Source organism: Podarcis bocagei (assembly GCF_964188305.1).
Source record: "Podarcis bocagei genome assembly, chromosome: 17".
Lineage (NCBI taxonomy): Eukaryota > Metazoa > Chordata > Lepidosauria > Squamata > Lacertidae > Podarcis > Podarcis bocagei.
In genome coordinates this window covers 40,516,908-40,544,292 of record NC_138143.1, presented here as the reverse complement: position 1 = coordinate 40,544,292, position 27,385 = coordinate 40,516,908, and the positions used below count along the sequence as shown (strand labels likewise).

General features: G+C 47.1%; 1 protein-coding gene and 1 long non-coding RNA gene across 2 annotated transcripts; one reads left to right on the top strand and one right to left on the bottom strand.

Annotated features, from left to right (window-relative positions):
* Positions 1-473: 473 nt before the first annotated feature.
* On the top strand, positions 474-2,226 carry LOC308577144. The gene is made up of 2 exons (XR_014003470.1): positions 474-775; positions 1,925-2,226. It is a non-coding gene; the product is annotated as an uncharacterized lncRNA (long non-coding RNA).
* A 6,584-nt stretch (positions 2,227-8,810) lies between these two features.
* Positions 8,811-27,385, bottom strand: C1S (complement C1s). Its single transcript, XM_081176477.1, has 12 exons — positions 27,161-27,385; positions 26,647-26,759; positions 25,489-25,693; positions 24,845-25,022; positions 23,668-23,793; positions 19,771-19,970; positions 18,897-19,050; positions 17,307-17,422; positions 15,268-15,346; positions 14,983-15,117; positions 13,354-13,428; positions 8,811-9,899 (listed from the first exon to the last, which is right to left on the bottom strand). The coding sequence occupies exons 2-12, from the start codon at positions 26,664-26,666 to the stop codon at positions 9,100-9,102; spliced, it is 2,088 nt and encodes a 695-aa protein (XP_081032603.1). The 5' UTR covers positions 26,667-26,759; positions 27,161-27,385; the 3' UTR covers positions 8,811-9,099.

The window sequence follows — 27,385 nt, the reverse complement described above, 5'->3', positions numbered from 1 at the left end:
TGGACACAGTACTCCAGGTGAGGTCTGACCAGAGCAGAATACAGTGGCAGAATACAGAGCAGAATACAGATTCAAATTACCGTATTTTTCGCTCTATAAGACGCACCAGACCACAAGACGCACCTAGTTTTTGGAGGAGGAAAACAAGAAAAAAAATATTCTGAATCTCAGAAGCCAGAACAGCAAGAGGGATCGCTGCGCAGTGATCCCTCTCGCTGTTCTGGCTTCTGGGATAGCCACAAGAAGCCTCTTCAGGGCAGCGGGTTGAAGGCTCCCTCTGCCCTGACGAGGCTTTGTGCAGCTAAGCCAGAAGGTAGAACAACAAGAGGGAGTGCTGCGCAGCGATCCCTCTCGCTGTTCTGGCTTCTGGGATAGCTGCGCAGCCTGCATTCGCTCCATAAGACGCACACACATTTCCCCTTACTTTTTGGGAGGGAAAAAGTGAGTCTTATAGAGCAAAAAATACGGTAGTTAGGACTGCTGAGAGCTACATATAATGGCTTCACATTGTGCCCAGGCTAAAACTGGGCTCTTTGTGGTTAAGGGGTAACGAAGGACTGATTCACACATGCATATTTATCGCTTGGTGACTGCCCCATCCAAACTTTCATGTTTCAATGGAGCCATGACAGATCTAATATGACACACAGAACTTTCACATCTTATTGCTTTTGAAGGGTGACTGATGATCACACAGTCGTCAAGTGTACAGTACTCAAATGATAAACACGAATCTGTGAGTCAGGCTTTAGCTCAGTTGGTCTTCCTTTAAAAGGTTATTATTAGTCGAGGGGCCACTAGGGGCGCATCAGAAGATGGCTGACAATAACATCTCTCCGACCCACACGAGGTAATTTGGAGGCTGTGATGGGAGTAAATAGCCTCCCTACCCCCCCCAGGATTGGGGGGGGGAACTGCCCTTGCCTGCTGTGCCCTATACCACCCCCGAATTTGTGGGGATGGGGGCACTAGGCACAATGCCCTCCTGTGGGATTTCGGCGCTCCTGGACGCCATCTCTGATCCGCGCCACTAGCTGCAAGAACTTCAAAAGAAACAATTTGGATGAAGCGAATGCACATATTTCAAGGAAGGAGGGGGAGTAAAGACTGCTAACAGAAGAGATCTCTGATAAAACAAGACGAGTCGGAGGAACAAGTATAAATCATGAGAAGATACGCCAAGACTCGGTATGGCAAAGGGACTGATGGGGGAGGGGAAAAAAACTTTCCTTTCTTTCCTTTATGTGATTAAACAAGAATCCCCCCCCCCCAAGTCAGAAATGTCATTTTAAGGACTTAAGCTGTGGATTTAAGGCTGTGTGGAGATAAACTTTCGAACCAAAGCATGTTTTGAGAGGAGCGTGGAATGTATAAGGGCTTTGGAATGACACAGTTAAAAGTGCCGTCACCATATTGGGAAGTTCTGTCGGAGGACTTAAGTCTGGGAGGAGAAATAGAGAAATAGAGCTGTTTTTATATTGTGGGTGAAACCCCTCAGAGGGACTTAAGAATGACAGTTCTGTAATTAAAGATGGAAAGAGCGATGTTATCTATGAAGGCGATGATATATGAAAACCATCTCGATTTCAGGATTGGAAGAACGGAAAAATTCACACAGGATTATTATTGGTGTTTATCGGCTTAAGGAGACTATCAGAAGAGATCATAAAGAAAAAAGAGAAAATATATGAACAAGATGTGATGTGGAAACAGCAAGATAAGACTGGATAGAATTATGTACTTTGTTTGGACTGATTTGGACATTAACGCAGTAGCAAGAAGATGATCAGAATCCCCCTTCGGATCTTGAAATATGGGTCCCCTCAACAAAATTTAAAATTCGGCTTTGTAATTTGGAATTTATGTGATGTGATTTGATTTGATTGGTTGGTTAATAATTTTATTATATTTTTTTTTTAAAAAGGTTATTATTAGTCATACTTCTCCAAAGGACCTACTTCACTACTAGACTAGTAGTGAATTATCTGCTGATGTTTTTTTCCTAATGCAACTACTCTACTGGATAAAGCTATATTAGTGAAATACTTTTATTCCAACTCTTGATGGTGCAATCCAGACTTCTAGAACCTGTCCCACTATTGGCCAAGAGATTCTCAACCACATCTCATGTGCACCCCAAAGAATGCTCCTGCCTAACTGTAAATTTGCATTTATTGCCTCACAAAAATGGCATTCTACAAATATTAAAATTACTGCTGAACAAAACTTTGGGTTCTGTTTTAAGACTCTTCTGTGCTTTTCTGTTTTCACTGTATACATAAAGCCGTCATGCTAACCCAATGTTCTTTTGCAGCCTGCCATGACCCAGGAAATACAATGGGACTTTGCAAATACAGTGGTACCTTGGTTGTCAAACAGCTTGGCTCCCGAACAAATTGGCTCCCGAATGCCGCAAACCCAGAAGTACCGTATTTTTGGCTCTATAAGACTCACTTTTTCCCTCCTAAAAAGTAAGGGGAAATGTGTGTGCGTCTTATGGAGCAAATGCAGGCTGCGCAGCTATCCCAGAAGCCAGAACAGCAAGGGGGATTGCTGCTTTCACTGCACAGTGATCCCTCTTGCTGTTCTGGCTTCTGAGATTCAGAATATTTTTTTTCTTGTTTTCCTCCTCCAAAAACTAGGTGCGTCTTGTGGTCTGGTGCGGTCCTATAGAGAGAAAAATACGGTTAGTATTCCGGTTTGCAAACATTTTTTGGAAGCCGAACTTCCAGCATAACTTCTGCAGCTTCTGATCGAGTGCAGGAAGCTCCTTCAGCCAATCAGAAGCCTCACCTTGGTTTTCAAATGGTTCTGGGAGTTGAACGGACTCCCAGAATAGATTAAGTTCAACAACCAAGGTATCTCTGTACACAGGTTTGGCAATGCAGTTGGAGGGACTGTTGTGTTTTGAGTAAGTGGGGGTCAACAGGAGCAAAGATGGGGTTAAGGCGTCACCCTGAACGCACCCCTTTTCTTTCTGCCACATAACATAAGGGCTGCCATTCACTTCAGTGGCCAAAAGTAAAGGGCGGCATTTGGAGCACTGTTTGCAGAGCAGTTAAAGCCCGACCTTCATCCTGAGAATGACAGATGGTCAACAGAACCGTGACAGGGCACATGCTGTCTGGGGTGATGGACAGTGCAGTCCAAAACATCTGAAAAGGACCAAACTGGGAAAGATTCTTGGAAAATAATCCCAAAAGTGTTCTCACCCCAGGACAACAAACTGTGTGTCTACACAAAGCACAAACTCTAGGAGGCTTCAGCTCCCCACATGTCTCTTATTAAGTCACGTGGTCATTCAGTAATCACCGTTTCCCTACAAAACTCTGGGTTTCAACAACCAGCTGGTAGTTATTAGTTTTTTGGGGGGATAGCAGATCAATTTCTTTCCCACTTTTCAGCCTATGCCTATACATCCTATGCCCTTTTAAAATGTGTGGGTTTTTTTTGGGGGGGGGTATTAGCTTGTTGTTTTTATGATGTGTTTTATGGTTTTATATCTTCATTTTATTCTGTGAACTGCCCTAGGGTATAGGGCAGTATAATAATAATAATAATAATAATAATAATAATAATAATAATAATAATAATACCTGGTCCGTAGGGTTGGCCTACCTTGTGGTCACACCCACCCACCCACCACATAAAAATCATTTATCCCAGGTAAAAAGGAGGCAGAGTGGTATGCATTTTTCAGCTTTCTGTTTAGAAAAAGGAAGTCAGGACTCAAAACTTTATGACACCCCAGAAGAGCCTGAGAACAAATGGCTAATGGGAAGTGCAGGGACATAACTTCCCTGCACATCGATCTCCCTTGAGTTCCTCGCGACCTTTCAGTCCTTCTGTCCCTCCTCTTTGGAAACTCCTTCAAGCCTTCCCTTCCTCTTTGCCACTCCCTGAATTCAGTGCTTTGGGATAGCTCTCCTCCTCCAAAGGAATTTCTAAGATGCAGAAATCTGGGGATTTTCAATTTATTTTTTTTTAAATGAGGAAAGAATGTTACTGTTTTGGTAGAAAAGCTTTAGATCCTGAAACTGTGTCTTTGTTTTCTCCAAGTTATTGAGCCCAGATGGGGAAAATCCCAGCTTGCTTAGTCATTAATTCCGAGGATCCTGACCCTGGTGTTTATTTAAACAGCTGCTGCTACAGCTCTATTTTGCACATGTAGTATCCCAACACATAACCCCGGATTTCTTGAATTTCCTTTTTAAAAAGTACCTTTCCAGCTATGTCACCATTTTATACAGCTCCGGTTAAGGCATGCGACCTTGAAGGCTTCCTCCGGTGCCTGCCAAATCTCCCAGCATCCTACTGACTGACTGCTCAGTTTGTTATGGGGTCTCCATCTTGAAAAGTATATATTGTTGGAGGAGGAAGTTGGAAAAGCAATAGTCTTTTGCCACTTCTTCTTTCAGCACAATGTACTTTTAAAGACACAGATGGTGCCTGAGCTTCAGAACAAATGGTGGAGCAACTGGGAGGTTACAAAGGAAAGGGAAACAATCTGGAATTTGCTGCCAAGGAGTGTGGTGGAGTCTCCTGCTTTGGAGGTCTTTAAGCAGAGGCTTGACAACCATATGTCAGGAGTGCTCTGATGGTGTTTCCTGCTTGGCAGGGGGTTGGACTCGATGGCCCTTGTGGTCTCTTCCAACTCTATGATTCTATGATTCTATGAATCTGTGAAATGGGTGTGTGTGTGTGTAATATGTGACCACTGCAGGAGTCAGCAGAGGGTGTGGGGGAAAGGTCTGAGTGCTTATACCCCCCCAAAGCTGGACCCAGTAATACGGATTTTCCAGACCCTCCAAGTGTCTCTTTTCCCCCAGGGACATAACACCAGTTATGTCTCCATGAACACAGTCTTAACAGTGAGTCTGTAAGTGACTGTGGAGGCCAGTTCTGGATCCACACGTCCTTCCACAGTGGGGACATAGGTTTTCGGCTGGGAGTTGATCATGGTGAAGGTTTGCCAAACGTGCCTTCCTCTTAGCTTGTTTCTCCTTTTTTCGCCCTGAGTTTGTGCTTCTTCAAAGTCCATCATGAAGTGTAGGTGGGTTCCCACGAGGCAAGATAACAGTGATAACAGCAAGAACCGTTAATGAACTAACAGAACTGGACAACAGGGATAAAGCAACTGCTTACTTTTCTGAAGGCACGGGCCACTCCCACTCCCTACGTTATTGGCTGTCTAAACTTCCAAGCTGCGAATCAGGAGTCAGAGTTTAAGAGCCAATGGCAGAGGCCCAAATCCTGAAATGTTCTGTGATTGGATATCATGTAATGAATCAGAACACAGGAGCTCAGAATCCTTAGTCCAGACTCAAGCTCAGGCAAACACATACAGTGGTACCTCGGTTTAAAAACAGTTCGGTTTAAGAACAATTTGGTTTACAAACGCCACAAAACTGAAAGTAGTGTCCCGGTTTGCAAACTTTACCTTGGTCTAAGAATGGAATTCGAATGGTGGAAGGGCACTGGCGGTGGGAGGCCTCATTAGGGAAAGCGCGCCTTGGTTTAAGAATGGTTTTGGACTTCTGGAATGGATTAAGTTCGTAAACCGAGGTACCACTGTACCATTAAATACATAACACATGACACCTTTTGTTATGCACTGAAGTTCCCACCCTGGGCCAGCAGGGGGATACTGTAGATAGTTATGCAAATGAAGGATCGAAAGTGATGTTCAGTGATTGGATAGTTTGTATGCAAATGAAGGATTGAAAGTGACGTTCAGTGGATAGTTTTAGAAAGTTGTTACAGTTACGTTGTTCTGGAGCTCTATATAAGCAGGCTGACTGAGCTCTTCAATTCAGTTCAGTTCTGGCCTCTGAATTAACAAGAGCTGTTTGAAGAATCGCTGGTTGTCTGATATGTTCACCCACAACTTAACACCTTTGGTATAGGCTGATCTCCAATTGCAGCCCTTGCAGGCCAATGTTTCCCAGTTATCAGTGCTTATACCATTATTATTTTTTTAAGATTTCAAATGAGCTTCAGAAACCACAACCATTTTTCTAAAAATCAGATTTGTGCAATAATGAAAAACAGTGGTTTCTCCAGATCTCCCTGCTACACTTCCTCTCCTCTTACTGATTTAACTCTATATTACCGTATTGATTTCTCCAACAACCAACTTCCTGTTTCAGAATGCAAAATGCCCATCATTTTAAGACAACATAAAATGTGAGTGTGCAAGCTTGTGTTGAGTTGGGAATTCCTGGATGTGTGCTATTGTGCAATTCCTAGGCAAACACTTGGGGGGGGGGAAGTACGCTGCTCATCTGATCCTTGCACACATATGTTTGTACAAAATTAACACATTTAAAGCAACAAAGAGGAAAGGGATCAAAGAGGAAAGTGGTTTTGATTTTTCAACTGCAAATACATGCATGTTTCGACTAATGAGGCCAAATTTGAATGGAGTCAACACGGATTCTAAGTGAGATCCAGCTCAAATATGGCCAAGCCCAAAGTTTCACAAAATGTCGGCATTTGACTGCCAGGAGCAATACATTAACAAAGCAGTAAAGATCCTTTGCAGTCTATTGGGGGGGGGGTCCAAGAAGGCCGCACACATGATTCTGTATTTGGTTCTCTTTTTAATATAATCCAACTGAGTATGTGTTACAAGCAATATGTAATGTATTTGTAAAATCAGGGCTGCGTTCAACATACAAATGAAGCTGTGGAGATTCTGTAGCAGCAGAAGCAGCAGCAGCAGCGAGGGCTTGTTCGAAGGATCGGCTAACTATCAGAGACAGGGAAGTTCTCCTGTCTTCCTGTTGCACACAATACATGCTGTTTCCCCCACTATGCATCAGTGGCAGCAAACCAGACTTCGTTGCACTTCCTAGTGGCACCTTCCTCAATCCAAAACCACCCTCCAGGAAGAAAAAAACTTACTGCAATAGAGATATGTAGATTATAGATTGTATGGTCATCTGCTAGAAAGCTTCTACAGCATCACTGAGAACCAGAAACTGTTTCGCTCCCCCTGCCTATGCAGCTTTTGGAATAGTTTTTAAAGGGGTTTTGGCTTGTGCTCTTTGCAGAAACTCCCAACATTTTTCTGATGGAAATGGGGACGTCCTAAGGAAAAGCAACAAAGGTCTGTATAGTTAAAGCTCTGGTTTTCGCAGTAGTGATGTATGGAAGTGAGAGCTGGACCATCAAGAAGGCTGATCGCCGAATCATAGAATCATAGAGTTGGAAGAGACCACAAGGGCCATCGAGTCCAACCCCCTGCCAAGCAGGAAACGAAGAATGGATGCTTTTGAATTCTGGTGCTGGAGGAGACTCTGGAGAGTCCCATGGACTGCAAGAAGATCCAACCTCTCCATTCTGAAGGAAATCAGCCCTGACTGCTCACTGGAAGGACAGATCCTGAAGCTGAGGCTCCAAGACTTTGGCCATCTCATGAGAAGAGAAGACTCCCTGGAAAAGACCCTGATGTTGGGAAAGATGGAGGGCACAAGGAGAAGGGGACGGCAGAGGACGAGATGGTGGGACAGTGTTCTCGAAGCTACCAGCATGAGTTTGACCAAACTGCGGGAGGCAGTGGAAGACAGGAGTGCCTGGCGTGCTCTGGTCCAGGGGGTCACGAAGAGTCGGACACGACTAAATGACTAAACAACAACAACCAAGGAAAAGCAGGACATTCCAGGATCAAATCGGAAACTGGGACGGCTTCTGTAAATCTGGGACCGTCCCTGGAAAATAGGGATACTTGGAGGGTCTGTCTTTGCTTTCCCCCCCATTTGTGTTCTACATGCACTAGAAGGACACTGTCATGTTTTTTGGACTTTGCTTGTGACACAATTGCCAGAAATGTTGGCCCCTGCTGTCTCTGAAGTATAGTCACACCTGCCTTCTCCAACACTGCAGGGCACCTTTATAATTATTTTCTTAAGGGTGTGAACAGGCTTCCTCCCCCCACTGAAGGGCTGTTCTTCCTCTCCCCTGGAAAACCCGCTCAGAGCAAACTTCAGTCTGGAGGAAACCAAATTGACGTTTACTCCGATTCAGCGGTAAAGATCAGGTTTCAGCAGGAGAAAGTGGCAGGGCAAGCACAAGTTGAGATGAGCACTGTGCTTTCTTCAGCTGGTTCAAACCACAAAGGTAAAGGAACCCCTGACCATTAGGTCCAGTCGTGGCCGACTCTGGGGTTGTGGCGCTCATCTCTCTTTATTGGCTGAGGGAGCCGGTGTATAGCTTCCGGGTCATGTGGCCAGCATGACTAAGCCGCTTCTGCCGAACCAGAGCAGCGCACGGAAACGCCGTTTACCTTCCCGCTGGAGCGGTACCTATTTATCTACTTGCACTTTGACATGCTTTCGAACTGCAAGGTTGGCAGGAGCAGGAGCTCACCCCGTCACGGGGATTTGAACCGCTGACCTTCTGATCGGCAAGTCCTAGGCTCTGTGGTTTAACCCACAGCGCCACCCGCGTCTGGTTCAAACCATAAGCAGCTACAAATATGAAGTTCTTATCCCTATTGGCACCATCTGTTTACACAGAACGCATTAGGTTATTGACAATTATATGTGCATTAGGATAATAAGAATATACACACCTGTATATCAATGTATGTATGTATGTAACAGTATTTTTTCACTCACTTTTTACTCTCTTTCTTCCCACCCCCTTCACTCTCTTTTTTAATAAATGAAATTCTTCTAATAAAATGTGTGTTGTTGGTTTGTTTGTTTTTTAAAAAGGATCTGTGGTATAGGGCACTTTCCAAAGGAGTTTAAGCAGCTACAAAGAAAGACATAAGAAATAAAAGAAATTAAGCAGACAGGAAATCGTTTAAGAACAAATCCAGCCTGAAAGCTTTTGGTTGCTCTATTTGCTTCTCAAGAAAGCAGGTTGTGTAAAGAAACTGGCAGTGCACAGACCTTCACTCCAACCTCCCTTCTCTTGCATTACCAGTATTTCTCTAACTTGGGTTTTCTGCTGTTGTTGGACTACAACTCCCTTCATTCCTGACCACTGTCCCTGCTAGCTAGGGATGATGGGAGTTGTAGTCCAACAACAGCTTGGGTCCCACTTTGGAGAAATGCCATGAGCCCAAAACATCAAGGAAGCCTGGTGCTGTTACAGACACGAATGCATCCTCCTGGTCTCATTCTGGCTCATGACGTTTGCGATCCAATCCACGTAATTTGACACCTTAGTGTAGAGGCCGTAGGTGCCGCACTTTGGCCCCCAAGAAACCAGGCCAGCAACATAGTAGTGCAATTCGTCGTGGTGATATTTGACGGCAAACGCCCCACCGCTGTCTCCATCGCAGCTGTCCTTCCCGTTTCCCCCTCCACAAATCATATTGTCTGTGAACACATAGGTCAAAGAATCTAATGGGGGATCTGGTCTCACGCTTCGACACCTGTCCATGTTAACCACAGGGATCCGGGCGTACCGAAGGTGTATCGCCGCACCCGTCTTAGGCGTCTTGCCCCAGCCAGATATGTAGCCCAGGATCCCCTTCGGCAAGTCGTAGTCGGACGATGCACCAGGCAAGCAAATGGGCGAGATGGTAGGACCCATCGTCAAGGGTTTCGCCAACTTCACTAGAGCAATGTCATTGTCAAAGTTTGTCCGGGGCTGGTTGTTTGCCATTTCCAACCAGTCGGGATGGACGATTGTGGCTTCCACATCCAGTGGCCTAGCACCTTCCATGGCATTTGCCCCAATGCGAAGCTTCCCTGCGTGGATGACCGGGCACCGGGTCCCATCCAGCACGTGAGCTGCAGTCAGAACCCAGCGGTCCGAAATCAGAGCCCCACCAGCATGTGGGTATTCAAAATAGATTTGCCAAGGGAAGTTTCCTTTTTCGGCTGTTTGGCCTCCAAAAATCCTCCCCGTCCCTTTAACGGGCTCAGAGGGAACTCCGCAAACTAGAGAAAGGATAGAACAACAACAGCAGAAATAAGAGCTTGCGAGCAGCAGGAAGACCGGATTTGCACAAATGAAATAATCAAAGCCATTTATGTTCACTGACGTGAGGGAAAGCAAGCAATAACTTTAGGGTAGAGGGTTCAAGTTGAATCCGGTTTTGGGACCTGTGGGCATGCATGCGTGTGGACCTCTCCCAAAGTTTTTGCTTGCTGTAGCTTATTAACTTTGCCCAGAAACATTAACTGGGTAGTACAGTCGTACCTTGGAAGTCAAACGGAATCCATTCCGGAAGTCCATTCGACTTCCAAAACGTTCAGAAACCAAAGCGCGGTTTCTGATTGGCTGCAGGAAGCTCCTGCATCCAATTGGAAGCTGCAGAACCCATATCGGACATTCGGGTTACAAAGAACATTTGCAAACCGGAACACTCACTTCCGGGTTTGCGGCGTTTGGGGGCCAAAACGTTCAACTTGCAAGGCATTCGGGATCCAAGGTACGACTGTATTGAAAATGAAGCCTGCTACAGGAGCCATGGGGAGCAGCTCCTGCCCAAATCAAGTAAATAAATAAAAATACTTAACTAGAAGTAGAAATAACCAGAGTATTTGAAATTGAAATATTCAGTTTCACTGAGGTCACTTGGATGATGTTGTGGTGCATTCTTCTCCCCACCCCCCCTCAATTTTTTTTTTATTTTCCAAAAAAATATTAAACAAACAAACAAATAAATAAACAAACATAAATCTCAACCGTATTTAAACCTAACTTGTTGTGGTGCATTCTAGCGACGCAACTGGCAACCGGACTGAGTGATAGGCGTGGCTTCCGCAAACTGACCAATCATGTGGCAGGTAGCTTGGTTCTGGAACAGGACAGGTGGGTGCCCTGTCCGTCCCCCCAACATAAATCCTGGCTACGCCCATGCATATATCCCCATTCTGAGATTTGCTTGCTTGCTTTATTTATTTAAAAGACTTACTGCTTTTCAGAGAAATTGCTTCACAAAGAATTTTACGACCAACTAAGTATGGCCGTAAAGTATGAAGTATGAAGAACAATAAATAAATAAATAGCCCATTAAAAATAGCCCAATAGGTATCAGTTGTGGGTACGCAGGAGGGGGTGCTTTGTTCTTCAGAACCTGCAGGAGCCCACCAGAACCAAGTCCCATCACTGCTGAATGTACACAGCAGACAGACTAGGGCTGGGTGCAAAACTATTAGAAATTATCTGCAGGTTCAGCTTCTGCGCCTCTTCTTCTACTGTGGGTGTTATGTACAGTGGTGCCTCACAAGACGAAATTAATTCGTTCCGCAAGTCTCTTCGTCTTGCGGTTTTTTCGTCTTGCGACGCACGGTTTCCCATAGGAATGCATTGAAAATCAATTAATGCGTTCCTAGGGAAACCGCCTTCAGACCAGGTCCGGGGACAGTCTGTCCCCGGACCTCTTCTGAAGGCTGGGGGGGGGACAAGGGCTTTTCTTCTCACCCCCAGCATTTTAAAAAACCCTGGGACAGCGGAGGACTTCTCCGCTGTCCGGGCGATCTTAAAATGCTGGCGGGCGGCATTTTAAAATCACCCCGGACAGCGGAGGACTTCTCCGCTGTCCGGGGCGATTTAAAAGCCCCTGGGAAGGCAGGCAGGGGGGACAAAGACTTTCGCCCCCTGCCCGCCTTCAGAAGGTGTTCCCACCCCCCCGCCCGGCTTCGCAGCAGCGCTACGAAGCTGGGCGGCTGGGGCAGGTGCTCCCGCCCCCCCCACCCCGCTTCGGAGCAGCGTTCCGAAGCGGGGTGGCTGGGGCAGGTGTTCCCACCCCCCGCCCGGCTTCGCAGCAGCGCTATGAAGCCGGGCGGCTGGGGCAGGTGCTCCCCCCCCCGCTTCGGAGCAGCGTTCCGAAGCGGGGTGGCTGGGGCAGGTGTTCCCACCCTCCGCCCGGCTTCGCAGCAGCGCTACGAAGCCGGGCGGCTGGGGCAGGTGCTCCCGCCCCCCCACCCCGCTTCGGAGCAGCGTTCCGAAGCGGGGTGGCTGGGGCAGCTGTTCGGAGCACGGGGAGATCGCTTCTCCCCACCGCCCCTTGCTTCAAAAGAGGTCCGGGGGCAGCAGGAGCGCTTCCCGCTGCCCCCGGACCTCTTTTGAAGCAAGGGGCGGTGGGGAGAAGCGATCTCCCGGCCGCCCCTTGCTTCAAAAGAGAAGACCCGCTGTCCCCAGGGCAAGCTTCGTTTTGCGAAGCAAGCCCATAGGGAAATTCGTCTTGCGAGGCAACTCGAAAACGAAAAAACCTTTCGTTTTGCGAGTTTTTCATCTCGCGAGGCGTTCGTCTTGCGGGGTACCACTGTACTGAGTTGAATAGGATCCAAACTGCAGCAGTCTGGTTGGTCCTAGAATAACAGGATCCAAAATGCAGCAGTCTGATTGGTCTGCAGGAGCCACCTAATCCAACTCCAGGTGGAAGTGAATCTGCAGCCTGATTGGCCTACAGGAGAATCCTGGAACTGACCAATCACGTGCAGCCCATTGTGTAAATAATGTATATAAAGCAGACATTTCGGGGGAACTTCCGTTCCTCACTACTATGAGCTGAATAAAAAGCATGAAATCCACACTTGACTCCGAGTACCGTATTTTTCGCCCTATAAGACGCACCTTTCCCCCTCCAAAAATGAAGGGGAAATGTGGGTGCGTCTTATGGGGAGAATGCAGGCTTTCACTGAAGCCTGGAGAGCGATAGGGGTTGGTGCGCACCGACCCCTCTCGCTCTCCAGGCTTCAGGAGAGTCCCAGCGCCAGCCCCACAAGGTCGGGGGACAGAGGGAGGCGGAACGCCGCCATCCCACTGTCTCCCGAAGTGGTTTGGAGGCTGACAGCGGGGAGAAGAGCGCTTCTCCCCGCTGCCTGCCCCACCACTCCGGGGACAGCAGGGAGACGCAGTGCGTCTCCCTGCTGTCCCCGGACCTGATCTCCAGGCAGACGGCGGGGAGAAGAGCGCTTCTCCCCGCTGCCTGCCCCACAAGCACCTGGGGGGGGGGAATAATTTTTTTTTCTTTATTTCCCCCCCCCAAAAAAAACTTGATGCGTCCTATGGGCCGGTGCGTCCTATGGGGCGAAAAATACGGTATATTTCAGTGGGTCTATGCTCTCTTCCCTTTTCCTAACCCCCCAAGATAGCTGTGCTCAACAACGTGATCAGCAAGAAGGGACTCTTGAAACATGGAACATTGTTGCTTCCTGCAGGACTGGTGCTTTGTGGAAACATCTAAGAGGAGGGCAGGTTTTAAAGCTCTGGTTTTCAACCATCTCGAATCATTGAGGCAATTCAAGAACATGTCCCAGCAGAGGAAGCAAGAATTTTAAAATATTGGCAGGCTCTTCTGTAAACTAGACAATGCGGTGGACTCTTGTCACAGCACTTTGACCACAATATCCACATTTATAAATAGACGGCGATGTACCGTACCTGGGACACAAACCGGAATCTCCGTTTTCTCATCTTCATCCACCCATTTCCCACTGGCTGAACACCTATAAAGTCCTTTTGGAATAAAAGAATACATAGCACTATTCAGTTGTTTGTTTTTAATCTGCGTTTCATACCCAAATGCAGGCGAGATCAGAAAACAGATTGCAGGCCACTGGTGGACCTTTGGCCAATTCCTAGCAAGCCATGTAGTGTCTGTGGGATTCCTGTAAATAATGTTGGCTCCAGATCTGATCCAGCAAAGCACTTCTAAGGTGCTTAACCAAGAATGGATACACTAGGTCGCTTAACACAGATTAGCTATGCCTTAACTCCGTGTTTCCCAAACTTGGGTCTCCAGCTGTTTTTTCAGACTACAATTCCCATCATCCCTGACCACTGGTCTTGATAGCTAGGGCTGATGGGAGTTGTAGTCCAAAACCAGCTGGGATAAAATGAGCGGCAATGCCTTGAGGAGTGCCTGAGCTCTCATCGACTTTGGAGGAGGCAGAAGTGGAGAGAAGGAGCGACGGTGGGTGGGAGCAGGGCGTGACACATTCCTAATTTGGCGCAGGTGGTGAAACGAGATTGGCTGCCCCTGGGCACACAGTGGGGGGGGGAGGGAAGTAGTCCAGTTGCATGAGTAGACCTTGTTCCACACACCCCTACACCTCTTAGTAGGGATGCGGGTGGCGCTGTGGTCCAAACCACTGAGTCTCTTGGGCTTGCCAATCGGAAGGTCGGTGGTTTGAATCCCCGTGACGAAGAGAGCGCCTGTTGCTCTGTCCCAGCTCCTGCCAACCTAGCAGTTCAAAAGCACGCCAGTGCAAGTAGATAAAGAGGTACTGTTGTGGCAGGAAAGTAAACAGTGTTTCCATGCGCTCTGGTTTCTGTCACAGTGTTCCATTGTGCCAGAAGCTGGCCACATGACCCAGAAAGCTGTCTGCGGACAAACACTGGCTCCCTCGGCCTGAAAGCGAGATGAGCGCTGCAACCCCATTGTTGCCTTTGACTGGACTTAACCATCCAGGGGTCCTTTATCTTTTTACTTTTTATGCCTCTTAGCACTATCCTACATCCCACCCATTGCATCACCTGTGCGCAAGCTTTGTGCATGCAAGCAATGAGAATGAATGCTCAAAAAAGAGGTTGCCTGGAGGAGCCAAGGAACGGCCACCTTGGCTACAGCACCCTTTGATTCACATCAGCTGAAGAAGGTGGAAGCAGAAACACTCTGCAGGAAGAGCTTCACATCCCTGTCTCCTTGTTCATCTCAACTTTGTTCTTTGGTTGTCTCTCTCTCACACACATGCACACGCCGTAAGTTTTAACTGTGCTTTGGAAGGAATCGTTTCAGTGTTTACGACTCATTAAATTCTACACTGACTCTGCCTATAAGAAGAAAGCAGCCACTTTTGACGGTGTTGCTTTAGTGGAAGCAAAGTGAGTGAAAACACACCAACCAGTTTCACAACGATACTGGGATGAAGCGTAAGTGAAAGACTCTTGGAATGAGTTTGTCATAACATTGCCCCCTCTAATTCTGTCATCATAAACTGAGTACAATGACGCTCTTTTTAAGCTCTGAATCAGATGCTTGGATCTGAAAAGGATGGGAAACATCATTACCTTTGCCCTGCATTGTATAAAACTTCTCGTTGCATGAATAGCTGATCATGTCTTGATACTCCGTGTTGTCCTCGGTTCCTGACAGGTAAGTGACTTTCCCATTTGCAAGGTGTTCAGGCTCACCACAGTTTATGGCTGCCGGGGGGAAAAAGATGGGGTGTTAGTCTAGAATCTTCACTCTGCTGCCACCTGCCACCTCATCCTGGTCAACCCATATTCTGTCAGGCCTGAACATACTTTCCATTGTGTGTTACGGACCACCAATATAGGAAGCCAAGCACTTACGGACACATTCGAGGTCAGAGTTGCTCCACTCGCCGTTGCTTTGACAGACAGAGTAGAAGGATGTGAGGCTGCCTTTTGACTGAAGAGAACAGAATTGAGAGACACTGGAGTTAATTTATTGGTTGAGAAATGTATCAGAATGACATACACACTGCTCTCTCTCCCTTGTTACATGAGGGGAACCTTGGGCCCTTGTGTAAAGTGAGAAGATATATGGAGAGGATGCAAAAAAGTTGTTTAAGGAGGTGGAACATTTGCACTAAGCAAGCCTGCTGGCATTTCATCTCCAAGCTTACCGCTTGCATTTAAAAGCATGGGGCTAAACAGAGTTTAAATCCCATCTTGAACAGTTTGATTGCAAGTGTAGGAACTAGCCATTAGGCTGGTCTCCCCCTTTTGTTATCCAGTTTATCAAAGAAACAGGCTACAGACTGAAAATGAAGTTTAAAGCATGTATTTTTCTCACAGTCAAGCATTTGTCCTTAGCAGCAACAGCAGTAAAAATAAAGGCAGGTAAAATGCTTGTGTTTACAGCAAAAATAGCTTCAGGCCAGTGCCTGATGCTGGAGCAAGCGGACAGATGTCCATATACACGGTTGGTAGAAGAGAGAGAGACAAAACAGGAAATACTTCTTTGCTTCTTCCTTCCCAGGAGAGGATGGGAAACGACATCATACAGAGCCTTCTCTACCAATTACATTTCTATGGCCTGAGTCTGCCTATCAGCAATGCAGCTCTATGGTCTTAACCCCTTCACTTACTAACTAGCAAAACTTTGTGTTGTTAGATTTGACTACATATCTGCCACACTCAGGGCCTTAGAAAGGGACCTAAGTGTAGGTTTCAGGAGCACAGTGTCTGATCCTGCAGCCGAAGCATCATATCTGGCCAGCTTAAGGGCCAGGGCGTACCTCTGTAGCTATTAGCTTTCTAGGAACTGAGGTTTCAAGATGGGGGGATATATCCTGAGGACTCTGCTGATCATCTGAAGATTTCTGTGGCAGAAGTATCTCCTTGGGGTTCAAAGGAGGAGATGCGGGTTCTGGTGACTTCAGCATCACATGCAACACACCTGGAGTAGATTCATCTCCTCCTCCTCCTCCTCCTCCTGATGGCTATGTCTCTCAGGATTCCTGTTCTGTGGCCATGGCACCAATTGTCAAGTACTGAGGGGAGTGAAGGGTGGCTGGTGACATGTCAACAGCCCTGCAGATCAGACAATGGCTGCTGGCTCTTTGTGCTGCTAATACTGCTGGCCACAGGGGACTGATATAACAGTCCACAATCCACCTGGCCTGGGACGTCTGGTGATATGGGAGGACCAATCTGGTGCCACCAGCAAGTATAAAGACTCTTATTGTGGGAAGCTTGTCCCTGAAGGAGACCACCCAGCTCTCATTTGGTGAATCAAGCCCCTGGCTGGTCCCAGATTGTTCCTAAAGGTAAAGGGACCCCTGACCATTAGGTCCAGTCGTGACCGTCTCTGGGGTTGTGGTGCTCATCTCGCTCTATAGGCCGAGGGAGCCAGCGTTTGTCCATAGACAGCTTCTGGGTCATGTGGCCAGCATGACTAAGCCGCTTCTGGCGAACCAGAGCAGCGCACGGAAACGCTGTTTACCTTCCCGCCGGAATGGTACCTATTTATCTACTTGCACTTTGGCATGCTTTCGAACTGGTAGGTTGGCAGGAGCAGGGACCGGGAAACGGGAGATCACCCCATCGCGGGGATTTGAACCACCGACCTTCTGATCGGCAAGTCCTAGGCTCTGTGGTTTAACCCACAGCACCACCCGCGTCCCCAAGATTGCTCCTAGGTAGTTGTTTATTCAGCCAGCCAATCTGCCTGAAGCTTGCATTTCAGAAGACCTGGCTGCCCACTGGTCTGGGCCCCTGACATCAGTGCAGAAAGAATCCTCTCTCACTGCTATGTTGAGATGGAGAAGAGGCACAATGCATATCGGTGTAGAAGTACCAGCAATGTACTGTTCATGCCAAGGGGATTCTCAGAGCCTAACTGACCTTGGTGGGCACGGACTTACCAGTACAATCTCATAGCCTTTGACACAGGTCACCTTCACTGAATCCTTAAAGACGTAACGTTCTCTCACGGGTTCCATACTGGAATGCGGAATGACAGTTTCTTTGCAGGGCATTGCTTTGCAAATGGAAAGGGGGGGGGGGAAGGAAACCAGTCAACAATCACTGAATCACCTGGCACACGCTCTCTCACACATGCACACGCCCGTTGTCATTTTCTGTCCCCAGCAGTCACAGCCAAGTCAACAGAAGCCATGCTTTTATTTAATGCGACTTCCTCTCTGCTCTGAGGGTTAATGAGCCTCTTCGACTCTCAATAGCATCAACAAGAGGAAGAAGTAGAGGTTGGCGCCCATTGACAGGCACAGACACGTGATTCCAGTATCGCCCCCCCCTCCCTCCTCCCTGTTGAGTTCTACAAAGGCAACACCAAGACTCAGGAGGAGAAAGGCTATCTGCCTTTTCTGTGGGATCTGGCATACGACCATGACATGTTGGGCAGTGCCTGCCTTGCCCTAATGGACCAGGGTCCACTGATGAGGAAGAATGGATTGGTTCACCCTGTCTCCTGAGAGCTAGCAGCTGTAGCCTGCAGGGCCTTCAGCTGGAACCCTTGTTCCCCTTTCAATTTCCCCATTGCCCACCAGAAATCAGAAGATTTCTCAGATTTCTATGGGTTTTACAGAGGTGGATTTAGGGTGACTGGTTGGTGGAGCCTCGGGGTTGCTGCAGGGGCTACTGCAACTATGATGTAGAGTGAAAGGCAAGAGGAGGTGGAATTTTGGCGCTGCACAGGGTGCCACTGAAATTCAAGACCCCAAGGTCCCCATTGGGTTTTCCTTCTTTCCTTGCTTCCAGTTCTGGTGGGGCTCATCCCTAGCCAGGAAGCCACTTGTCAACACACCAGCCAATCCCTTACATGTTCTGCCAGCAGTGCATCAGATTTGCTAGTCTTAGCTATACCCAAATACCCATTCACAATTTGGGTGCATAGCAAACCTCAAGTGTTTTCTCCTGCAGCAATTCACCCCAAGAACAACTGCTCTCAGAAACCGCAGCCATTCTGCTTGAATGACACCCCTTGTCTGCAATTGTTTTCTCCTGCACTAGACTTCCGACTCAAGGTGCACCTTTGCTACTTGCAAGCACATGCCCATTCTCCTAAGAACGACACATATCTCTGTCCCAGAGCGCTCACGCATGTGCCCCACGGGTTTGCTCTCATGGGATATCTACATAGGCGCCGACTCCATGGGGCTTGAGGGGGCCCGAGCCCCCTCAAAAATTCGTTTGGGGGGGCTCTGCCCCCCCAATAATCTCGGGCGCCCCTCCAGCAGAGCGCCACTGCCACCCCTCCCCCAGCCCAAAATGCACAGGGTCGGGCTGCATGCCTCCTGCCCTCCCTCCCGAGCAAAAGCTCCACCCAATTTCCTTCGGAGCTGATTAATAGGCGCAGCACGCTCTCCCCTATTCGCTCACGAGGAGGCGGCGCCACTTTATTTGCATATTCATGAGCTTATTTATTATTCATGAGCTTTCCCGGCCCCCCCCCAATATTTTTTATAAGTCCGCGTCCCTGGATATCTACTCACGATCCCCAAAGTAGCGGATTTTCCAGCCTCTGCCTTGCTCTGACTGGTCCGTTTGGAAGAAAATGTCAAGTATATTGCTTCTAGTCTTGATTTCTGGAGGGCCAGGGAATGTGTTGCCACAGTAGGGGCCAAATTGCTGGTCGCCTGCTGAGAACTGCAAGAAGAACGAAACAGATTAAGGAAAAATAATAGAGGAAGACAAAAGAGGCATATTTAACAGGAAATGCATCTAAAAGAAATACACTCAAGATCTGGAGAGGAGAAGGCGTATGGGAAGCAGAAATCTGGTACTTGAGGGATTAAGGATAAAGAGGGGAGGGGGAGGGAGGGAAGGAAGGGGAATAAAAGATCAGGCTAAGTTCAAATTGAAAGCCAGGTGGAATAGCTCTGTCTTACAGGCCCTGCGGAAGGAAGTTAAATCCTGCAGGGCCCTGGTCTCATGGGACAGAGCATTCCACCAGGTCGGAGCCATCACTGAGAAGGCCCTGGCCCTGGTGGAGGATCTGACTTCTTTGGGGCCCGGGACCTCTAAACTATGATTATGCATGGACCTTAAGGTCCTCTGCGGGGCAGACCATAAGAGTGTGTGTACCTATGCAGTCCTCTCTTTCCCATGTCCTGAGGTTTTCCCCCTTTTAGTTTACTAAGCTGGTGTGCAAACAACAGCGTGGTGCTGCAAAGGCAAGCAGGAGCAAAGGGCGGACACCGTGCCCCAAACCAGGCCTCCTGCTCCTGCCCAAGTGTGCCACAACCCCCAACGGCAAATGTTGCCCCTGGGACTCCGGTCTGCCATTTGGCTTCTAGGGACACACAGCTAAGATGTATTCAGAACAGGAGCAAAGACACCCCTCTCTTTATCTAAGCCACCACATACTCTCAAGGCGTCAGGGCAGTTTCCTTCCGAGTCAGCCGGCTCGATGTCAAAGTCCTTCCTGCCAATGGTCAAGACCACGCGGTATCCTGGCTCCAGGGTGACACGGTAATCACAGTGCGAGTTCTCAGGGTACAGGCTGGGGTAGTTGGGGCTGGTGATCTCCCCGGACAAGTCAGTGTACACATTCCCAGTGCAGTTCACTAGAGTTCAGGGAAGAGAAACGGCCAGGAGATCCGTAACAAAGTTAGATTACTTTCTGCTGAAGCTAGCGCTCTTCTAGGTATCTTGCTTAAAGCTACCTCCCAAAATATCTTTTGCCCCTTGTGTTAAGGCCCAAATATTAGATGGGCTAAAGTATCAACAAAGGGCAACACTTACCAGTAATCAATGACATTTTTGCCACCCTCATGGCATGTGTGTGTGTGCTTGCACACAGATGCATGCCGTGTTTCCATCTCAGAAAACAAAATATCATGGGCTTCTCCGATAAGTGTCAGTAATAGTAAAAACTTCCTGATATCAGTTCCCTTGGTGAACTCTCACTGTTTCCCTTAAGCTTTCAGACTCAAAACACCAGCAAATCACCTTCCTTCTCTTTATATTTCAGGTTCATTTTGCAATAAGCAAAAGCAAATTAGGATGTTTGTTTAATATTATTTGTTGCATGATTATTATTTTTTTGCTACCCGTTTCTAACTTGTAAATAAAAGGTTTTCTGCAAAAATACATGTATTTTAAAAAACACAAAAGTAACTGATACTGCCAATGAAGCAAGATTTTTTTTCATATTCCATATTTTCTTTTTTCTTATTAGATTTTCATAACTTTAACCAATTAATTTCAATTATTTTATACAGTTCTCTTATGAATTGACTTCCCAACTTTCCTTCCATGTTGTTTTTAAACCCATCCCTTTTATTCACTGCATGACATCATACATTTCACCTAATACATATTCCTTTATTATATCACATATTTCCTCCAATACATCTTTCTGTATTTCATATATTATCATTCTTTTCCTATTGCTCAAATTTCAAATCCCGCCGGTGATTTCATCCGATTATGATATATTCCATATTTTCTTAAAATGAAATTCTGCTCACAGGTAATCCAAAATCCAGGGAAGCTGGATTCTGTAACCTGTATTAATAAAGGTTATCAAGAAAATGTGCATAATTTCTCTTAATCTCTGTGTTTATTCTGATATATGCTATTTTGCATGGTTTTTTGTTTTGTTTTGCTGGACACAGAAGAGATAAGGACACTGAAGCCTTTTGGCTTCTGAGATTTTAGCACACTTTCAAGCATATATTAAACAGCCATAAGGACTAGAAACTTTCTCTTTAAAATAAAACAATTAAGGCAAATATCCTCAGGAGGCTGAAATGTGTGTCCAGTACTACACTGTATGCTTTTTCTGTGCACCTAGAGGATCATGGCAAACACACAGCTCTGATTTTAAACTTTTGTTGCTACTTGCCTGTGTTTTCCCTGTTCAAGTGATTTGAAAACAACTAATAATAATAATAATAATAATAATAATAATAATAATAATAATTATTATTATTATTATTATTATTATTTATTTATACCCTGCTCATCTGGCTGGGTTTCCCCAGCTACTCTGGGCGGCTTCCAACAAAACACTAAAATACAATAACCTATTAAACATTAAAAGCTTCCCTAAACAGGGCTGCCTTCAGATGTCTTCTAAAAGTTTGGCAGTTATTTTTCTCTTTGACATCTGGTGGGAGGGCGCTCCACAGGGCGGGTGCCACTACCGAGAAGGCCCTCTGCCTGGTTCCCTGTTGCTTTGCTTCTCGCAGCGAGGGAACCACCAGAAGGCCCTCGGCGCTGGACCTCAGTGTCTGGGCAGAACGATGGAGGTGGAGACGCTCCTTCAGGTATACTGGACTGAGGCCGTTTAGGGCTTTAAAAGTCCACACCAACACTTTGAATTGTGATTGTGCTTGGAAACGTACTGGGAGCCAGTGTAGGTCTTTCAAGACTGGTGTTATATGGACTCGGCGGCTGCTCCCAGTCACCAGTCTAACTTCTGCATTCTGGATTAGTTGTAGTTTCCGGGTCACCTTCAAAGGTAGCCCCACGCAGAGTGCATTGCAATAGTCCAAGCGGGAGATAACCAGAGCATGCACCACTCTGGCAAGACAGTCTGCAGGCAGGTAGGGTCTCATCCTGCGTACCAGATGGAGCTGGTAAATAGCTGCCCTGGACACAGAATTGACCTGCGCCTCCATGGACAGCTGTGAGTCCAGAATGACTCCCAGGCTGCACACCTGGTCCTTCCGGAGCACAGTTACCCCATTCAGGACCAGGGAGTCCTCCACACCCACTCGCCCTCTGTCCCCCAAGAACAGTACTTCTGTCTTGTCAGGATTCAACCTCAAAATGATGTCATGCTGCCCAATACTACCTGTTATGATATGCTGGGGTTTCTGGCTTAATGGGCTTTAGCATGAATGAGCAGTGTGCTGCCGCACATTGCACAATTGCTTCCAGTTTGCTCCTCCCATGGACCAAGCAGGAGACACAAACCAAGAAGTCTTGGCTTCTTGCAGCCTTTGAACCAGGCACCGTGGTTTGAATGTGGTTTGTTGCTGCCTAAGAAGCCACTTTCGGTAATTTGCTAGCCATCATGCCTTGTGAGGGAGACTTGGATCAAGTGTACCGGGCAGCCAAAGATTTCTCCTGCTTGTGCCAGGTGAGGAGCAAAGTTGGGATGACTGAACAACATGCACCCACATGCTGTGATAAGAAAAAAAAATCTAGCTTGTTAGTACATGTAAGCAAAGCCAACTTTTCTTTTCTACTGTATTGAGTTTCTGTGATAGGTTGTTGCTTTTAAAATGTGACTTATTCTTTCGTAATTTTAAAAACCTTAATAAGAAATCAGAAACAAAAATATATATTCAAGTGAATTAGTGCCAAGAATTTGCACATGCCTATCTTGACTGTGTTTCCACTGGGCTTGGCAAAGTCACACCAGAAATTCCATGACTCCGTTTTCTATGCCCTCACTTAGTCTCTCACAGTTTAGCAACATATTTCTAAGATTCAAGGACTCAGATCTGAATCCTGAATGACGTCTATGCAGGCTGCATCTTGCTGCCCCCCCTGGCCGGCTGTATGACACATTATCTAAACATCCTTCAGCTGCTTTTTGTAAAAAGCCAAACCCTTTTTTCAGATTCCTCATTCTAAGTCTCCTTCCATTACATCGGAGGGGGTGGGTCTTAGCTCCCAGTGTTTGGGATGATTTAATTATATTTCTTTATTATGCAATGCTAGTTTATTTTCCTTTCCTTGTGAGCAACCGCAGTTTCTTTCCATTTATCAGCCTCTGGAAGTTCACAGGCTGCAAACACTTTAAAGTGCAATGTTTCTCTCAAAGAAATCTGGGCACTGTACAGTCATACCTCGGGTTACAGATGCTTCAGGTTGCGTATTTTTGGGTTGCGCACCGTGCCAAACCCGGAAGTACCAGAATGGGTTATGTTCAGGTTTCGGCGCTTGCGCATGTGCAAAAACACTAAATCGTGCTTTGCGGATGCGCAGAAGCACTAAATCGCAACCCGCGCGTGTGCAGACACAGCGCTACGGGTTGCGAACGTGCCTCCCGCACGGATCACGTTTGCAACCCGAGTGTCCACTGTATTTTACTCCTCACGGGGTTACAATTCCTAGCAACCCGTAACAAACTACAGTACCCAGAATTCTTTGAGGGTGTGTGTGCTTTGAATGTACTTTAAAGGTATAGTGTGTAAACAGCCACAGTTCCACAGTAGACTGCTGAAGTTCTTCCCATTTCAAGTACCGTATCAGCAGTGGGGATAAGGACTGTGATTGCTGGAGCAGTAGCAAGCAGGCTCCTACCTCCACACGTCTTCAGATCCTCATGCAAGAAATATTCAGGTGGGCAAGAGCAATAGTAGCCACCAATATAGTTGTTGCAGTAATGGCTGCAGGCCTCTTCCACAAAATCTGTGCATTCATCCACATCTGCAAGAAGTGAACAGAGATGGAGATAAGAACATGTGTGGAATATCACAAAAGGCAGAAAGGAAAAGAGACAGTGGGATAAACACTATGCTGGTTAAGGGAGAAGAGGTCCTTCCTTTAAGGTAGAGTCCCAATTATTCCTTCTTTTTTGCAACCCTCACACAGCCTCACTGGAACACCCAGATTCAGGTAGGCCCTGCCACTTCTCATAAACTTCCACTTGCCTTCCTCTCAGAGTTCGGAGCCTGACCCCGCCAAGTGCTTAAAAGACAGCCGTCTCTTATGGGATCCAAAACAGATCTGTAAGCAGCCTTAAGTGCCGTAAGGGGGAAAGGTGGGGCAGAAATAAATAACTTTTATTTGGGCACTACAATTTAAGAAGGATGTTGAGAAGCTGGAACATGTGCAGAGGATGGCAACCAAGATGATCAAGGGTCTGGAAACCAAGCCTGATGAGGAACGGTTGAAGGAGCTGGGTATGTTTAGCCTGGAAAAGAGGAGACTGAGAGGAGAAAGGATGGCCATCTTCAAATATCTCAAGGGCTGCCACATGGAGGATGGAGCAAGCTTGTTTTCTCCTGCTCTGGGGGTTAGGACTCGAATCAATGGCTTCAAGTTATCACCCAGGTGTCTATTGGGAAGTTTGTGGTCTTTTATGCACGCAACCATCAGGCCATTTCAGACCACATGTGACGGTTCCTCAGGAACACCTCCATTCTTGGTCAACTCCTAGTTCTGCATCCTAAGCAATCTATGTACTAAATATGCAGATATGTACTAGATGATGGCTTAAGTTGTTATGATATCCTTGCTATAATTCCTAAACAATTTCCATAACCAGTTTTCTTAATACTCTGCCCTTCCTCTTAGCTGGGGCGTAGGGAGAGATATTTAATCTTGAAGTGAGCCCTTGAGCCTTGCTAAGAATCTGGCTTCTCCATTCAGTGGAATCTGAATGGGTTCCTCCTATAGCCACCCCAAAGCATTGCTGGGAGGAATACAATATCTACAAAGGGTTTCGTACACCAGGATGAGACAGACCAGAGCTTACCCTCTGCAATGTAATAGGCAGCGAAGCCTGTGAATCGCTCTTCATTGGAAAAGTCAGACTGAAAGGTGACTGTCAACGTGTTATATGGGACATGGAATTCTTCCAGGACAGGAGAGCCAGGAGCGCGGCTCTTCTTCCGCCCGCAGAACTGACCCTCAATGTGGTTACCGATCAGGACCTAAAAATGACAGGCACACAAGACAAGTCTCTCTTAGCTTCTGCTTATAGAAATAGATTGTAAAGGTAAAGGTACCCCTGACCATTAGGTCCAGTCGCAGACGACTCTGGGGTTGCGCACTCATCTCGCTCTATAGGCCGAGGGAGCCGGCGTACAGCTTCCGGGTCATGTGGCTAGCATGACTAAGCTGCTTCTGGCGAATCAGAGCAGCACATGGAAACGCCGTTTACCTTCCCGCCGGAGTGGTACCTATTCATCTACTTGCACTGGTGTTCTTTCGAACTGCTAGGTTGGCAAGAGCTGGGACCGAACAACAGGAGCTCACTCTGTCACGGGGATTCGGACTGCCAACCTTCCGATCGGCAAGCCCAAGAGGCTCAGTGTTTTAGACACATCGGTTCAGCACCAGCACACCCCCCCATGCTGTGTATCTACCTGCCCCAGCAGTGGAATGGGGCCCCTGTACCTTCACGGAGTCATATTGGCAGTTTTGAGACGGCTCTATGTCCAGGTGGGTGAAGTAAAGATGGATGCCGTAACCAGGAGGCACGCTGATTTCCCAGGATTCCAGAGCATTGTTGGGATATGCCTGAGGATAGTTTGGAGACAGGATTTCCCCGTACATGGAAGCTGCCTCAGTGCAAGCCAAGAGGAAGCAGGAAACAAAGCCCCTAAATAGGAGAAAGGAATATTGATAGGTAAAGGTAAAGGTAAAGGTAAAGGGACCCCTGACCATTAGGTCCAGTCATAACGGACTCTGGGGTTGTGGCGCTCATCTCGCTTAATGGCCAAGGGAGCCGGCATACAGCTTCCAGGTCATGTGGCCAGCATGACTAAGCCACTTCTGGCGAACCAGAACAGTGCACGGAAACGCCATTTACCTTCCTGCTGGAGTAGTACCTATTTATCTACTTGCACTTTGACGTGCTTTCCAACTGCTAGGTTGGCAGGAGCAGGGACCGAGCAACGGGAGCTCACCCCGTCACAGGGGGTTCGAACCGCCGACCTTCTGATCGGCAAGTCCTAGGCACAGTGCCACCCGCGTCCCTCTAAATAGGAGAAAGGAATATTGATAGTGGCTACCAATTCTACTCTCTGCCCCCTCTACCTATGACCCAAGGGGTGGAAGAATTAAGTCAATTTGATTCAGCACCCCTAAGCAGCACAGGATTGCTTCTACTACACAACTGGGGGAATTTGGTTCCTAGATTTGAGGTCAGCAACAGGGGCCACTGAGGAAGATGCTTTTCTTTGATGGGTAGTATTTAGCCCTTTGGCAAACGAGGAGTGTGGACAAGAAGCATCTTCAGCAACTATTACAGTGGACCTGCTTCCGTTTTCAAACACACCTTGGAAGTCAAATGGCTTCCGCTGCATGTTTTTATTTTTTCCCCAATGGATTTTGCCGGCCGCCCATTGCTCCTTGGTTTTCAAATGTTTCGGAAGTCGAACGGTCTTCCAGAATGGAGTACGTTCAAAAACTGAGGTTCCACTGTAGAACAAAGCCACAAACTCTTGTGGGGAGAGGGGGGTGTGCCTTGCCTGCCTCCCCCAACCCCTTCTTCGGCAAAAGTAGTTGCTGGCCAGAGTCTCACCTTATTAGCTCATATTTTCAATAACTTACCAAGTCTGCAAGAGTTCCATCTTGGCCTTCTTCCTCAAATCCACTGTGGCTGGACTTCAGATTTAGACAAACAAAGCACTCTGGCTTGTTTGTCTTCTTCCCCTGAAGCAGGCCTGGTTGGTGGGCAGAACAATGGAGTTAAAACCCAGCTCACGGAAGCCATAGGCACCCAGCCCCTACTAACCTTTAGCAAGGGGAACTGATTCCTAGAGTAGAGCAGGGTGCAACATGATGCACGCTTGCCCACAAAGTGGCAACAGGGTCGTTAGCGCCATGTAAAGGCAATAAGTCAGGAACTGAGCCAGAGAGAGAGATTCATCACAGATGTTACCTGCAACTTATGCAAGGCAGCTATCTCTACCCCACCCCTCAAAACAACCATAGAAGCTTAGGAGGAGTATCATTTTCTTTCCCAGAAAGGCTGACACCCATCAGGAAACATTTAACTCAAATGCTAATACTCAGATTCCGGTTTTTTTATATATAAAAAACAAGTTTTTTAAAAGAATTTTACCTTGCACTCCTCGTCTCTGCAGCTGTTTCTCTCTTTGTCTGCCTCTTCTATCTCCCTCTTCATAATCCTCACCGACCCTTATCCACATTTCTGAGCTGTTAATGTCACTTAATTGCAAACCTCCATTGCCCTCTGCTGTTTGAAAGATGCCATCCTCCAGCTTTACTAAGAAATCCTATCCGAGAGAGAAAGTTCTAATAGTCTCTGGTTGCACAATCCTCTGTT